The 17,422-nt window shown below is 38.2% G+C and overlaps 1 protein-coding gene across 2 annotated transcripts in view; it reads right to left on the bottom strand.

Moving 5' to 3' along the window:
• Positions 1-3: 3 nt before the first annotated feature.
• The window catches only part of GLT8D2 (glycosyltransferase 8 domain containing 2), a 43,448-nt gene continuing 26,029 nt past the window's right edge, over positions 4-17,422 (bottom strand). The window contains exons 4-10 of one of the 2 annotated variants that reach the window (XM_023504427.2): positions 17,058-17,229; positions 15,560-15,677; positions 10,873-10,957; positions 7,815-7,927; positions 3,220-3,386; positions 2,108-2,220; positions 4-575 (exon numbers count right to left, since the gene is read on the bottom strand). In XM_023504427.2, coding sequence (XP_023360195.1) covers positions 403-575; positions 2,108-2,220; positions 3,220-3,386; positions 7,815-7,927; positions 10,873-10,957; positions 15,560-15,677; positions 17,058-17,229 — 941 coding nt within the window. In that variant the 3' untranslated portion in view covers positions 4-402. The remainder of the gene's footprint in view (positions 576-2,107; positions 2,221-3,219; positions 3,387-7,814; positions 7,928-10,872; positions 10,958-15,559; positions 15,678-17,057; positions 17,230-17,422) is intronic. The other variant, XM_012550608.3, reaches the window with a different exon arrangement.

Here is a 17,422-nt window from a genome sequence, read left to right as displayed (position 1 = left end):
AAATATTTTAAGCATGATAATTATTTGGAAGACTAGAGACTTATAAATTACAAAGAAAAAAAGCCTCATCTTTGGTGTGAAGAAATCTTTAATTTGCGGATTTTACCAATCCTTGAAGATGTTTGGAAGTCAGACTAGGCAACTGAATGCTAATATTCCAATGTATCCATTTCTTTCCAGCAAGCACTTACACAATCTTGATTTTTCCCTAAGGGAGTACTGTGGAGGGGGAAAAAAAGTAAATCCATTTCTGCTTCCCATAGTACAAGTCTCAGAGGCCTTCTTTGTCAGATGAAGGTGAATTACGACTCAAATGTGTTGGAAAAACTGCTCATAAGAATTCACTTATTGTGAGTTGCAAGTTTGTGCAGCAAGAATGAAGATGCTATGCAAGTCCTGGTATCAGCTACCTCCACGATTAAGTTTGAATTTTCCAGAAGGATCAGGGATGAACCAGCTTTCCCAGAGATCAGGGTGAACACTAGGGAAATCCCAAGGTTTGTGCCTTCCATTCCAGTGAAGTAATTTAGCCTCCTGGAGAAAGTGCTCCGAATATCTGGCCTCTGCACTCCAGCCTTCCGGGTTTGGTAAGAAAGGAAAAGAAGCAACCCGTTAGCAGGCACTTTAAAATTTTAGCAAGCTAGCTGTCAGTCAATTTGGGAGGGAGGGAAAATAGGGAATGGAGAGACTGCCAGTGTAAAAGATACTGTGAGAGTAAAGGAAACTGGGAGTTTTGGTTGTACCAAAGATTTGCTTCTGATCTGCTGGGAGGGGAGGAGGATGGCCCCAGAGCCCTAGAGACCACCTAGTTCAGCCCCCTCAATTCGCAGGAAAAGAAACAGGTCACGGAGGTAAGTATTGTAACACCAGTCATATAGGTAGCAACCATCAGGGTGACAATAGCATTTTTTACATTACATGTCATCTTCTTTGATGCTCACAATTCCGGGAGGGAGGTGTTAAAATCCCCATTTTACAGATAAGGAAACTGAGGCAAGTAGGTAAGGTGACTTCCCATGGTCACACAGCTCAGGAGGGTCTGAGTCATTACTTCAAACTCCTGAGCCACCCAGATGCCTCTAATACTGTGTTGGAGGTTGGACTGTAATTTACAGAGACCTGCGTGCAAGAATATAGGTATGTTTGTGTGTATGTGTATTACATTTATCTGCTTTTAAAGTGATAATATACTATGTGTGTGTGTATATATGTGTGTGTTATATCTGTGCACATGCTGTTAATGTAAATACAGACTAGGTATGTGTATATGTGTGTATTATGTCTCTGTGTACATGCCATGTAATCTGAGTATGTGTGTTCTTGCACATGTGCATGTCCCAGGGCAGCTGGGTGGGGCCATGGATAGAATGCTAAGACTGTAGTTAGGAAGAACCTTGGCAAGTCACTCAAACACTGCCTCAGTTTACTCATCTATAAAATGGAAATGATGATAATGCCTACCTTCTAGTGTTAGGAGCATTAAATCTGATAATCTATGTAAAGCATTTAGCACAGTGCCTTGCACACAATAATAAATGTTTCCTTTCTCCCGCCATCCTCTTTCCTTTTCTCCTTCCTCTATATACCAGCTTCTTAAATTGTGGTTCACAACCCCATGTGGGGTCTTGTAATTGAATGTAGGGGTCATGAAATTATGATTTATTATCAGTGAATAACTGATTTGTGTATCTATTTTATAATACCTATATACCCAAGGTCACAAAAATTTCTCGGACAAAAAGGAATCCCAAGTAGAAAAGGTTTGGGAAGCCCTGCCCTATACCACTCTACTTCCAGTGTTCAAACAAAAAATAGACACGACTTGGTTAAATGCTCTATGATTTTTTTTCAGCAGGTATTTTTAATTCTATGGGGCCATGATGACAGCTATAGAATCCTACTTTCTCCCAAGCATCATTTGCCATTAAAGTTAGGAAATTATGCCAGGTCAAAAATGCACGCAGTTCTTTTACAACCCCGTGCCTACAACTGTCAAGGCCCGACTAATGCTCCTCAGGTGTGTAGGTCTCGGTGGTTTTAGGGGTCCCCTCCATCCTGTTCCACTGAGGACTTGCCCTTCCCCTCAGTGGTATCAAATCCCGCTTACCCAAGTGCCTGATGTGCCACATTGGATTGATGTGGGAATGCTTCCCATAAAACACAATGAGCATTGGAGAAGTGGCCACTCCTCCGCCCAGGGAACTGCTGTAGAGGTTCTCTCTAGGAGAAAAAAGAATCGTTGCATGAAATCTGGGAACTTGTTTAACCCAAACAAAACAAATTTGTCATTCCAAACACATGGAAAATCTGGTTTTTAATTCGAACTGTTAAAGGCTTTTTGAGGCAAATGTCATATTAAATGATTTGACAATCAAACATTTTTCTAATGAATATTCCCAAATTTACACTATTTCTCAAACTTTTCTCTCTTTTGTGTGTCTAAATCACAAATCCTCAATCTCAATATTGTAACCCATACATGCTTGCCTATCCTGTGTAATAGATTAATGTCCTCCCATGAATTTGCCACCCAGTGTAGTGGAGGACACCTCACTTTCTCTTTTATATCACTGATTTTTTAGGGGAGCATTTGGACAACCTGTCATTCTTGTCTTAAAAAAAAAAAAAAAAAAGGCAAAAAACAGGTTCAAATAGGGCAATCTTAACATGGAATTAAGGGCAGGGACTGTCCCTGTGATATAGCTACAGCCTAAATATCGGGACTTGAATACACATCTTTCTGATCCTGAGGTGAGCTTTCTAGCCATTATTTTCAGTACAAAGTAGAAAAAATTAGGAAAAAACAAACAAAAAACCATGGTCATGTGCAAAGTAGAACATAAGAGAGGATTCAAAATATGTGATAATAAATTTCCAATTCAAGAAAGCATGTATAATAATAGAACACATGTTCAGAATTGTCCATCTTTTCTTTGTCTTCTTGTAGGTTTTCTTGTTCTCTACTGGCTATTTTTTACTTTATTTTTTTTCCCTTTTCTCCCTTACCTCTCTTAAGCAAGCTGCAGTTAAACACCGATATATTTGTATACGTGTGCATTTGTATTTGTATATTTAATTCAGTTCTTTACCCAACTCAGTAGATGCAGAAAATGTTCAGGAAAAATAATAACCCCTTATCACATCATATGAAAATTATCTAGTAAATGGATAGAGAACTGAGTAGTTTTGCATGCTGGGATGAAAGAGCCTCATACGTACGCCACGTTTCTTTGCATCCACTTCTCTAGTTGCTTAGTGATACGCTGGTGCTTCCATTCGGTCATGTTGGCAACAATCACACCAGGATTAAAAGAGCAGGTACCGGGGCTGATGCCCAGGTCTTTGATCGCCTTCTTTCGGTAGTCCAGAAATCCCATGTATGTATTCTACAGAGAAATGTGGATTTTGGTTAATGAGAGAGATTGAGCAGCTTATTTCTGAAAATGATCAGCCCTGTGAAGTTATTTTTTTATTAAAGTTTTTTTTTTTATTTTAAAAATATTTGCATGGATAATTTACAACATTCACCTTTGCAAAACCTTATGTTTCAAATTTTTCTCCCTCCCCTCTGCTACCTCCTCCCCCTGGATGGCAAATAATCTAATATATGTTAAGCATGTGCAGTTCTTCTATATACATTTTCCCACAATTATCTTGCTGCACAAGAAAAACCAGATCAAAAAGGAAAAATAAATGAAAAAAAAAACCCAAAATGCAAGCAAATAACAAAAATAGTGAAAATCCCACAGTTCTCTTGTGATGAATCACAAGATTATTGGAGTCCCTTGAAGTTATAATGAGACATAAGGCATCACCCCTTATGACCCCATAATTTACCCTCACCCATGTGGTTTTTACTACTGCTGTTATGAAATAGATAGACTGGTCTTTTCAATAACTCCTACCTAAAGGGTCCTTTTAGTTTAGAAAGGACTTTACTCACTATGACTTTGAGAATGGTTCCAAGTGGTATAGCCTAGGTCTGAAGTGGATCCCTGATCCAAGCCCAGTATTCTATCCCCTATATTAGGCCATGTCTTTCAAAATGTTCCAAACATAAGTAATTAGTAACAAAAAATCTGTAGGTTAGATTCCATCCTTAAAAGAGATGTGAGTTAAATTCAGTATTTTTATTCTTATAGAAACATAATGATGTTTGTGGTAGTTTATCTTTCCAGTTGGAAGGGACTTTGGAGATAATCCTATTGTCCATCCTTTTCATTATACACATAAGGAAATTGGAGGTTTGGCTTGGGGGGAACATGGTCACTGTCTTCAAGTATTGGAAGACTGCCATTTGGAAGATTCAATTGGCCCTGGAATTTGGAACAAGGACCAATATATGGAAGCCACAAGGAGACAGATTGCATCCCAGTTTAAGGAATAACTTCCTGTAAGTGCAAGGGATAATGTTGTAAAAAATTACCCTGGCACAGGTTCTGGCAATAAAAAGTTATTTAAAAAAAAAAAAAAAAAAAAAAAAAGGAATAACTTCCTAAAGACTGAGAGGGTTCCAAAAAGAAACAGACTCCCCTGGGAAATAGAGAACTCTCCCTTACTTCAAATTTCTGAGCCAAGACTGGATGACCACAGTTAGGACTGGTATTTACAAGATTTTTGGAAAGACAGATTTCTGTTATAAAGGGGATGCTTTTTGAGGTTTGGGTTGGACTAGACATGGGGCTGGCTGGCATAGGACGTCCCTTCCAACTCTTTCCTTCATAGTTTAAAAACACTTTCTGAATTTGAAACTCAAAATTTGGAGGAAAATTTTAAAATTGTTTTATATGTAACTGGAGCAAAAATAAAATATTAAGTTTAAAAAATAAACACTTTAACAATCTGATGAAGTAAATAGTATAAGTAGCGTATCCCCATTTTATGTTATTTTTTATTTTTTGGTGAGGCAATTGGGGTAAACTGACTTATCCTTGAACTCAGGTCTTCCTGACTCCAGGGTACTGTGATCAACTGCACCATCTAGTTACCCCATTCCCCCCTTTTAAAGATGAAGAAACAAAGGTTTACAAAGGGTGTGACTTCAGAAGTCCTATAGCTAGTAAATGCCCAATCTGGGGCTCTCAATCAGATCTTCTCAGTCCAATAGGGGCCATTTTCCAGCATATTATGTTACCTTCTCTATATGAGTAGGGATTAAACTAGATTGTCTTTCCCACTCTAGACTTTTCGGATTCTATGAAACTGAGCCTCGGAGAAGTTATAAATATTCTGTATCTACAAGACTACTATGGTAGCAAAGCCAGGGCTAGAACCCAATCTAGAGCTTTTGCTTTTCCATTACCCATTTGTTCTAAAACTCTCCTCACTTTTATCTTCCCCCCCTCCTCCCCGCCCCAGCTGCTAAAGCCATTTCCCCAAAACTCAGGTCTAATTATGTCAGCCTAAGTCAATAAACTCCTGTGGCTCCCTATTACCCCTAGATCAGATAAACACCTCTATGTGCCATTTAAGTTCTGCATGATGTGGATCCTTCCTTGTTTCCTAGTCTCCTTACACTTTACCCCTCTCCACATATTCTGTGGTCAAGCAAAACATCCTTGTGATTCCTCAAATATAATGTTCTGTTATGCAATTTTTCATTAATGGTTCCCCATTGACTGAAATGCTTTCTCTCCTCATCGCCTCCTGGCTTCCCTAAGATTTGGCTCAAACATCACCTTCCCCAGGGAACCCTTCCTGATTTCCCCCACTGCCAGCACCTTCTCTAAGCTCACTTTGTCTCTGCTCAGTATTTTATGTTCATGTTTTTGTATATGTGTATATGGAGAGAAAGAGAGAGAAAGAGAGGGAGACAGGAGAGAAATGTATATTTTAATGAATTTTTATCTTGTATGTCTATATTTATTTTTTATGTATATATGCCCATATATCTATATATACATATAAAACATATAAATATATGTATGTATATGAATATGGACAACTGGGCAGCACAGAGTACCAGGCCTGTAGTCAAGAGGATTCCTTTTCCTGAATTCAAATCCAGTCTAAGATACTTAGTAGCCGTGTGACCCAAGGCAAGCCACTTTACCCTGTTTGCCTCAGTTTCCCCATCTGTAACTGTACATTTATAGTTTACCGTAAATTTACTGTATATTTACCATCTGTAAAATGAACTGAAAAAGGAAATGGCAAAACACTCCAGTGTCTTTGCCAAGGAAACCTAAAATGACCTAATGAAGAGTCAAAAACAACCAGAACAATTAAATGACAACAAAAAAATTCATATATGCATGCTTATCTTATATACATAGATGTATATATGTAAACATGTATGTATACATATATTAATATGTGTGTATGTTGTCTTTCCCCATTAAAATGTAAGTTCCTTGAGAGTAGGAATTCTTTTATTTTTCTTTGTATCCCCATTGTGTTGGACAGAGTAAATACTTATTAAATTCTTGATTAATTTCTTGTAAGTGAGTTACTTACAAATAAAATTTTCCTTGTCCCAAATCAGAGTGAATAGAGAAAAGAATACAATTTATAATACCTATAATGGAAAAATATATAGAATACCCCCAAATCAACCCCAAATCAAGGCAGTAACTGTCTTTACCATAGAGAACTTTGATTCAGAAATACTACATATTTCTATGAACTCAGAATCACTGAATTTCAGAATAGAAAAAAGCCTAAGCAACGATCTAGTCTGGATGGTCTCTCTACAGCATCCCTGACAAGTGTTCATCCAACCTTCCCTTGCAATCCTCCAGTGAGAAGGAAGCCATTTACTTCCTGGGCCTGTTCATTATGGTTTTGGACCAGAGTTCCTTCCTTTACAGACAGCCTCATGCTGTCTTTCTGAAAATTTTTCCCATTGCTCCTAGCTCTGCCTGGTAAAGCTAAGCAGAAAATCCCTCCTTCATGACAGCTGTCAAATATTTAATATAAATACATACAGTTCGTAAATACATTTTCATTGAAAACAACAACAAATCTTTAAAGTTGGATATTGTGTCCCCTTTATTTTGCCTCTTCTCTGGACTAAAATATTTACAGTTTCTTCCATCCTTCTATGGTCCAACCCCCTTCTCACCCTCATCACCTTCATGGTATCATAAAAGCCCAGATTTAGAACCTGAGAGGCCCAACTCCCTCATTTTACAGATGAAGAAACGGAGGCATAGAGAAGCGAAGGGATTTGCCCAAAGTCAGACAGCCAATACCTGTCTGGACCCAACTCTTCCTGACTCCCCACATTTGATCCAGATTGCCTTGCTGGATATACTTACTCCCTTTTGTCAAGTCCTTCTTGAAATGGGGGCCCAGAGCTAAAGTGAGTATTTGTGTGTAGTCTGACCAAGAAAAGGCTATATAATAGAACTGTTGACTCCCCCTACTCTTCCTTCCTTCCTTTCTTTCTTCTTTCCTTCCTTTTTTCTTTCTTTCTTTCTTTCTTTCTTTCTTTCTTTCTTTCTTTCTTTCTTCTTCTTTCCTTTCTTCGGGATTCCCTCCTTTCCTTCTTTCCTCTTTTCTTCTTTCCTTCCTTCTCCCTCCATTCTTTCTTTCTTTCCTTCCTTTCTCTCTTCTCCCCTTTCTTCTTTCCTCCTTCCATTCCTCCTCCCTCATTCTTTCCCCTCTTCATTTCTTTCCTCCCTCACGCCTCCCTTCCTCTTTCTATCTTTTTCTTTCATTTCTTTCTTCCTCTTTCCTTCTTTTCTTTCTCCTATCATTCATCCATCAACTCATGGTTCTAAATTCATCTGTTCAAACATTAAAGGAAGGAGAAAGGATCCTTCAAAGAGGTCCAGGCTGGGAAGGATGGGAGAATGAGGGGAACTACTCACCTGCATGCCTGCACTTCTAACCATTTCGTGAGTGGAAGGTAAATCACAGTCATCTGAAAAAGCCGCTGCATGGCCCAGCATCAGCTTTGTGTCGTACAACTCTTGGATGTCACCTGAGTTTGAAAACACCGAGCTAAAATCTCAAAGAAGTAGCCACAGAACCCAAGGGACTTGAGAGGTAAGTAAATCCAACTCCTTTGGGTGACTAAGACCCAATGAGGCGAAGGAAGACACAGTGATGGGGTGTGTGGATAACAAGGAGTTTTCAGAGTCCCAGAAGGGACCTCAAAAGCCAGTTCAACTCCTTGTTGTACAAATGAGGAAGGTGAGGGAAGTGATGGGGCCAAAACCATGCAAATGCTCAGTGACTCAGCCAGGATAGAATGGGAGCCCATTTTCGGAGCTTTCTTTCTACCTCCCTTCTCCCCCCACTCCTCAGTGCCTTCTTGCTTAAAAGCTGCCATGTACTTGTTCTTGAAATGGCCCCCTGTTCACTTCCTCAGCTATTATTTACCCTCATCCCCTACTCCAGCATTTGATTTGAAGTCACTTAAACACACATAGGTTGCCCTCCCCAACAGAATGTAAGCTTCTTGAAAGTCAAACTTGTTTCATTTTTTGCTTTTGTATGCCCAGCCCCTAGCATAAGTAAACAGTAGGAGCTTAATAAATGCTGGTTGATCATTGACTGACTAAGAGATAAGGATCTCTTTGACATTCTTTGCCAGATAGTTTGTATGTCTATCTCTCTCTTCAGAGGGAAGCCCTGTAGACAAATTTTTAAATTATTATTATTAATCGTCATAGTAATAATAATAATAAATCATCTGAAATGGATAGAAGGCTCAGTACTTAAAGGAATCATTTGATAAAACAAAGTCCCTCCTCAACAAATCCTAAATATAAACCTAAATGTTCATATTCAAACTGGTTTTATTTAAAGTATAGCAAACCTGGAGCAGCTCAGTGGCACAGTGGGTAGAGCACCAGCCCTGAAGTCAGGAGGATCTGAGTTCAAATTTGATCTCAGATACTTAACACTTTCTAGCTGTATGACCCTGGACAAGTTACTTAACCCCAATTGCCTCAGGAAAAAAAAAAAGTACAATACACCTGCAGCTAAAATATGTAGGGTCCCTAGCTTGAAAAGAGGCAAGGAAAACTTATCATTTTTTTCTGAAGGTCAGGGGGAAAAAATTCAAAACTAATAGACATTTTCATTAAAATTGCCATTCAGCAGAAAATGAGCCCCTTTTCTATGAGAAAGTTTGTGTTAGGGATTATGGGAAAAGAAAGGAAACAAGCATTTATAAGCACCTACTGGGTGTCAGGCACTGTGTGTTTAATCTACTTTGAGATTTTTTTTTATTTTATTAAGCATCTATTATGTGTTCAGCAGATATTATCTCACTTGATCCTCACAATAATCCTGAGAGGTAGAGGATATGATGTTATTGTTAAAGATACAGAGATGATAGAATCCCATCATTAGGGAGTTTAAAAACCTCATTTAAAGCTCTTTACAGCCTGACCCCTTCCTATCTTCCTGGATAATTCACTCTCATTTATGTACTTGCTCTTCCCCACACAGTACTCCATCTCTCTCTCTCTATGCCTTTGCCCTGGCTATTCCAAAGACTCTCCCTCCTGATATCTTACTCTTAAAATCTCTGGCTTCCGTTAAGACTCAGCTCAAGAATCACCTCTTCTTTGCCTTTTCTTCTCTCCGCCCCACCCCGCCCAAGTTATTAGTGTCATCCCATCTAAAATTGTTATTATTGTTCACTCATGCCCTCCTCTTCATGACCCATTTAGGGTTTTCTTGAGAAATACTGGAGTGGTTGGTCATTTCCTTCTCCAGCTCATTTTACAGATGAGGAAACTGAGGCAAACAAGGTAAAGTGACTTGTCCAGGGTCACACAGCTAGTAAGTGTCCAAAGTTGGATTTGAACTCAGGACTATGAATCTCTGTGCACTATGGTTCCACCTAGCTGCTCATCTCCTCTAAAGTTACTTTTCATCTTCTCTCTATTTTGAATGTTCTGATTTATATTTGTATATATGTATATATCTGTATCCTATATTTATATCTTTTTATCTATATCTATCTATGTATCTGTATCTATACCTAAAGCTAGATATCTATATCTGTCTATAAATATAGATGTGTCTATATCTATCTATACTTATATGTCTGTATATCTATATGTTTATATATGTCTACATATTGGTATCTATATATCTAGACCTATATCTAGATATCTACATATATTTATATGTCTCTATGTCTATCTATATCTATGTTTCTATATGTCCATATATCTATATCTATCTCTACAAGTCCATGTATCTATATCCATATCTATCTATATCTATACATCTATGTGTTTATATATCTCTATATACCTATGTAGCTTTATGTCTATATATCTATATCCATATATATATATATACCTATATTTATGTTTATATAGCTATATCTATATATTTATATATTTATCTACATTCCTCCATTAGAACTTAAGCTTCTCTGCCCGTTTCTGCTTTTCATTTCTTATTGTGTGTGACCCTTTCCCCACTAGTGTGCAGCTCCTTCAGGGACAGAGCATCTTTTCTTCCCCCAGAGCAGTCTTTTTTGCTTATGTTTATATCTCCAGAATTTAGCACTTTATTGATGGGGAGATTTTGGCTCTGAGAAAAGACCTGCCTCCTGGTCACATAGCTAGGAAATACGAGAACTAGGACTACAACCAAGATCTCTTGCCTTCCTATCAAGTGTTTTTCCTCCCCTATGATCTAGATAAAATGCAACTGGGGGCTCAATGCCCACAATGCCTCCGGACTTTTGCTCCCTCATTCCTGTCTCTCATAAATAAAACCTTGCTGTTACATGACTAGGAGGATGGAGAACAGTCCTCACTTTCAGCCCATTTCCAAATTCCATCCAAAGTCAGAATTTCACCACAAGGGACCCGAACAACTGAGCCCTTTGTGCATCCAGGAAGTCACTTTGCTCATTGGCGGCTCCATTCCAAGGGTTTTTGGCAGGCAGCGTACCTTGAACGATGACATCATCATCCAAGTAGATGACTTTCTCATGTTTGTGGATAAGTAGAGGGAGATAAAACCGCACAAAGTTCAGCTGTTAAAAGAAGGAGAGAGAGAGAAAAATAAAAGAAGGAGAAAAACAAATATTCTCGAGGAGGTCTTCTCCTGGAATGTTTTTTATTTGTACTTGGTGGTTCAAGGAGGACTCAGAAAATCTCATTGTGATCTAAATCTCTCTTTCCCACTTGAGAAACTCTCTATACCAGTGCAGAACAGCAAAGCCCTACAACTAATAGTCTTAGAGCCTCTTAGTGTCTTGGGCTTGTCAGTAGAGTAGAACTGAGTTTATCTAAATACAGGGGTCCTCAAACTACAGCCCTCGGGCCAGATGCAGCAGCTGAGGACGTTTATCCCCCTCACCCAGGGCTGTGAAGTTTATTTAAAGGCCCACAAACAAAGTTTTTGTTTTTACTCTAGTCCGGCCCTCCAACAGTCTGAGGGACAGTGAACTGGCCCTCTATTTAAAAAGTTTGAGGACCCCTGATCTAAAAGATAGTCAGAGAATCATAGATGGAGTTCAAAACAGAGGTATGTTAGAGGCAGCTCATATTAGCTCTTAGGAGTCAAATATTAAATTTTTAATGTGACTATTTACACCCTGGAAATTGGTGAATGCTATAAATCATGTTTTTTTGTTGATTGTCTAGACTTAAGAAAGTTATATAGAAAATGTTAATAATACTATATTAACTACACAATATATCATACATATTCTCCCCAAATCCTCCCTGGAAAGCCAGTTTTTTTTCACCATATGAATTGTTTATTGAATAAATATACACATCATGTAAATCACTTAAGCAAAAAATAATAACCTCTAATAAAAAAAAGTCCCTCTTCACTGACTTTCAATTTTACAGATTCCTGCAACTCTGAAGCAGAAAGAATTGTAACAAAAACAACAACTTTATCTATTTCAAATTACAAGTGTTATCCACACTGCATCATATTTGAAGTGCATGTACTATCCAGAATTGCTGTTTGAAATTCATTAGATTTTTTTTTCCTTTTTGCTCAACATGGAAAGTATTAAGTCCTCTTTACTCACTTAACACACATATTAAAAAATTGTTAAATCAATAAAAATTGAATTTTTTCAACTATTGAAAATATGGTTCTAACAATCTAGTCTTCATGATTGTCCTATAAACTAATCTTTCAGATATTTCAAACTAGATCTTTTGTTCCTAATCTTACCATTGTTTTTATGATGCTCTAACATCTACCTTAAGCATCATTATTTTAAAAAATTTAAATCAATAAAAATTAAATTTTTTCCACTACTGAAAATCTGGTTCTAGCAATCTAATCTTCATTTTATGATGCTATAACATCTACCTTAAGCTAACATTATTGTCTTTTAAAAGACTAAGGACAGGTCCTGGGATTCTCATACTCTACAGATAAAGGGCCAATTCTCCCACCAAAAACTCTTGGTGATAGCAACCGTAGGGTACTTGACTAACAACAATAGGAACTGTAACTCACGATCTAGGGCTAGGCTCCTAAATATGGCACTGCCAAACTGCAGAAAGCCAATTGTTAAACGTTTAAAAGCACGCTCCTGATTGGAAGGAACCTTAGGAACGCTTCAGTTCAATTTCTTATTATACAGATAAAAAGGTGAAGTATCTGGTTCAAAGTCATGGAAATCATAGATTTAGAGCTAAAAAAAAAAATACTTAGTTTATCCTGTCCAATCCCTTCCTTTTACAGATGAGGAAGTTTAGACCCTAAAACTTTGAGATTTGCCTATGGTCACACAGTTAGCAAGGGGCAGAGCTGGGGGGTATAACCCAAACTCTCTGAGTCTAAATCTAGTGTGCTTCTTCAGTGGCTAGTAGTCAGGAAGACTCAAATTTGAATCCTCTCTCCCACAATTATTAGCTGTATGATCCTGGGGAAGTCATTTAAGAGACCCTGAGTTTCCTTCCCTGTAAAATGAGGGTAACACTAATACTTTACAGGGTTATTGTTAGGATTAAATGGGATAATGTATGTAAATTGTTTTGCGAACTTTAAAGCGCTATGAAAATGCTAAGTATTAGGAGGAGTATGAGCATGAACATTGTTCCACGGTACAGAATTGACAGGGTTTTGTCAGTTCCTTACTAGTCCAAGCCCCTTTAAGGGGAGGTAAGGGGTACAGGTCATAGAATACTGGACCTGGAATCAGGAAAACCTGAGTTCAAATTCAACCTCAAACACTTCCTAGCTGTGTGATCCTGGGCAAGTCACTTAACCCCAATTGCCTCAGCCAAAAAAAAAAAAAAAAAAATCAACCTCAGACATGCACTAGCTATGTGACCCTGTACAAGTCACTTTTCTTGTTTGCCTCAGTTTCCTTATCAGTAAAATGGGGATAATTATAGCACTTCCCTTCCAAGGTCATTGTGAGGATCAAATGAGCTAATAACTGCCAAGCACTTAACACATAGTAGGGCTTCATAAATGCTTGTTTCTTTCCAAGTATAAAACTTTTTCAGTTGAAGTACAACTTAGAAAAAGATACTACTAACAATAAGGATAAGTGAGTCCTATCTGAGTGCCATCAAAATCAAGATGAGATTGAGAAAGAAGTAACAGCAAAAACAGCAACAATACAAAGAATGAGAATTGGTGGTTATTTGGTACCTTAATATTTACAAACCACTCTACAAATATGGTGCAGTGGAATAGAAGCTGGATTCAGAGTCAGAGAACCTGGGTTCAAATCTTGCTCTGCCGATTTCTAGCTAAATGACCTTGGAATTAGTCTTAGTTTCCTCATCCGGAAAAATGAAATGGTTGGACTCAATGGCTTCTGAGATCTTTTTCTAGCTCCATCATATTATATATAATCTTATGATGCTATCTGCATGACCTCAGGAAAATAATTTCTTCTCTCTTGGCCTCAGTTTCTCCATCTGTAAAAAGAAGGGATTAGACTAAGCCATCCCAAGATCCCTTCTAAAGATCCCAGGCACTTATTGAACTATCAGCTAGGTCTTAAGAGAAGGACAAGGCTTCTATTTCAGAGTCTGATTCTTTTTGTACAGCAAAATAACATTTTGGTCATGTATACTTATTGTGTATCTAATTTATATTTTAATATATTTAACATCTACTGGTCATCCTGCCATCTAGGGGAGGGGGTGGGGGGGTAAGAGGTGAAAAATTGGAACAAGAGGTTTGGCAATTGTTAATGCTGTAAAGTTACCCATGCATATATCCTGTAAATAAAAGGCTATTAAATAAAAAATAAAAAATTAAAAAAATTAAAAAATAATAAAAATAATAAAAAAAGAGAAGGACAAGGCTTCTTTTACCAGATGCAGACTCTTAGTTCTTTGGTCCAGGTAAGAGAGTGAGCAAGGTGGGAGGGAAAATTTCTTTTTCTAATTTTTTTCTGAGGCAATTAGGGTTTACATATTATTAGACCTAAAATTCTAGAGCTATTTGGTCCTTTTTGATTATTTATTTAATAATTTTCCTAGTTCCATTCAAAACAATTTGTTTACATTTGTTTTTTAAGTTTTTGAGTTCTGGATTCTCTCCCTTATCCCCAGTCACAATTAAGAAACCACATGTGAAGTTAAGCAAAACAGGTTGGTCCTTTTTAGAGAAAGAACCAAGTCCAAGGCAGAACTTGATTTCCAAAAAATTCCTGATGGATCAAAATAGAAGCAAAAAATAGAGTATCATATTTAGAAGTTAGTTAGAAAAGTTAGAAAAATCTGGGTTCAAGTCTCTCCCCTGACACCAAATGTCTGTGTTACCCTGGGCAAGTCACAACTCTACTCTAGGATACTCTAAAATGATAAATTTAAGAAATGGCAGCTGGGTGGCGCCATAGTGGATAAGGCATTGAGCCTGGAAATGGGAAGACTCATGTTCATGAGTTCAGATTTGATCTCAGACACTTACTAGCTATATGACCCTAAACATGTCTTCCTTCATCCTGTTTGCCTTAGTTTCCTCATCTGTAAAATGAGTTGGATAAGGAAACAGCAACCACTCGAGTAGTTCTGGAGGAAAACCCAAATGAGGTCATGAAAAGTTGGACATGACTAAAGCCCAATTAAATAATAAAGAAAAGAAAGAAAAAAGAAAAGAAAAGAAAAATAAATAAATAAGAAAAGCTAGCTTGCTTTGGTGAAGAGATTTTTCTCACTGGATGTTTCCAATGAAATCATACATCTAAACCAAATAAATTAATGAGAGCTGTTTCCTCTTCCTTTTCTTTTCTTTTTTTCTTTTTAGATACATTAAGATTTTAAAAAGCACTTTCTTACTAGTCCTGGGATTGTAATTCAGCTGACATACATGTGGTGGTCCAGAAAAGTCTCTCACATCCCAAAGGTTTAGTCCCACATAGTAGGCCCATAGGTGATTTTTTCCCCCCTTAAAAAATTAAAACATTGAGATTTTATTTATGCCTTTTGGTTTTTACACTTTTCCTCATTGAGCCTTTCCTTATATATAAGAAAAATTGTCAAAACTAATTAACAACCTGCATCTATATGACATTCCGCTCCTGTAGTCCCTGCTCTGTGCCCATCCGAACCCTCCACCATCAAGAGGAGCCTCATTAATTTCCCTTAATGCCTTCCCATTCCATGCATCAGTCTCATAAGTGGCTTCCCCCAGAACTCACAGGCTGGAGCAACTCGGGGCGTGCTGTGTCTGGTCGGATTTTTCCTTTGAGAACCATGGGGTTGAATTCCACAATTTTAAACTTGATTTCTCTTAGTTTGGACTGTTCAATCCATTTCCTGAAGAGGTGAGAAAAGTTAAGTAGCATTGTTATTTTAGTAACTGAATACTAGACAGATTGGATAGAGGAGAAAATGGTAGTAGGGAAACCAATTGTGATTAGTATAATAGTTCAAGAGAGAAGGGATGAATGCCTGGACTAGGGTGACTCTGATAATGAAGAGAATGCATTTTTAAAATTTTCAGTATATTTTGGAAAGATTTCCTCATAGAACTCCGGCCCTGGAGTCAGGAGGACCTGAATTTAAATCTGGCCTTAGATAGTTTCTAGGTGTGTGACCTTGGGCAGATCATTTAGCCCTGATTGCCAGGAAGGAAAGAAGGAAGGAGGGAGGAAGGAGGGAGAGAGAAAGGAGGAGGGAGGGAGGGAGGGAGGGAGGAAGGAAGGAAGGAAGGAAGGAAGGAAGGAAGGAAGGAAGGAAGGAAGGAAGGAAGGAAGGGAGGGAGGGAGGGAGAAAGGAAGAAGGGAAAAAGAAAAGATTTTCTACTAAAGATTCAGCATGGCATCATGTGTAGAGAGCTTGTTTTGAAGGCCTAAAAATCATGAGTTCAAGTTTCACTTCCCAGAGATAGTGGCTGTGTGATCCTGAGCAAGTTATGTTATTCTTCATCCCCAGCTAAGCAGCTCCAACAGGGGCCTTATTCTTTTTTGTGTTAGAGACTTTTTAGTGAAGCCCTTTTTCACACACACACACAAACACACACACACACACACACACACACACACACACACACGATGTTCTAAAATAACTTGAAGAAGATGCTACATTTCATTTAGGAATTGCTGAAAAGAAAGTTGTAATTTATTTTTCCTCTCCAAGTTCACAGAATCCATGGGATCTATCCACTAACCCCCTGGTTAAGAACCCCTGGTCTAAGACTACAATTTGCAGAGAAGAGGCTGATATGCTTTGGCAAAGAGAGTTTTGTCATCTAGTGAGTTTCCTATGCCAGTGAAAGCACAAGTCCAGCCCCTGTCTTTATCTCCTTCCATTCCAAATGTTTAAAATTAGGGGGGAAGGGAGCTTTCTATTTAAGTGATTTATAAATGGCAGTTAATTAATGATAGCATATATACAGAGGCATTACAAGCAGCTATTGATCATGGGATCCAAGATCTACGGCTGAAATAGAGCTCATTGAGTCCCTTCATTTTTTAAATTTTATTTTATATTTATATTGATCCTATTTTCTCTTGTTTCAATACGGTGCCCAGGTACCACCATACTGCCCTTGCTTCTAGTTATATTCCAGGGCACTTGTCAGCTATGTTATGATTACACAGTCAAATCCCCAAAGGATGGGCAATGATTCTGAAAGGATTATCATTAATGAATGCAAAGAGACAAGCTGGCCCCTCAGAAACAAGTGCTGGTTACCGGATGTGGGAGAGCGTATTCCTCAGACCGACCACGTAGAACAGGACATTAGCATCTGTGTTGCTGTAGATGCTGTTGATGGCTGCCATGGCGGCCCCCATCCTGCCCGCTGCTGCACACACCACCACGGGGATCTCTTCTTCCATTTCTTCAGAATCCTCAGCATCATCTGCTGGCATGGAAATCGCTTTTAGTACAAAATCAAGTATCCAGAACTTCCAGATGGGGGCAGCAGCACTAATCACAAAGACTGAACAGATTTTTTCCCCAAAGGAGACAATTGCTGGGACAAGGAAGGAACTGTCAACACACAGTTTTAAAGAGCTTTTCTTCCTCATCATAGACTTTTGTGTTTTGTTTGCTTC

The sequence above is a fragment of the Sarcophilus harrisii genome, chromosome 5 (genome assembly GCF_902635505.1).
Source record: "Sarcophilus harrisii chromosome 5, mSarHar1.11, whole genome shotgun sequence".
Classification (NCBI taxonomy): domain Eukaryota; kingdom Metazoa; phylum Chordata; class Mammalia; order Dasyuromorphia; family Dasyuridae; genus Sarcophilus; species Sarcophilus harrisii.
This window is presented reverse-complemented; position numbering and strand designations above follow the sequence as displayed.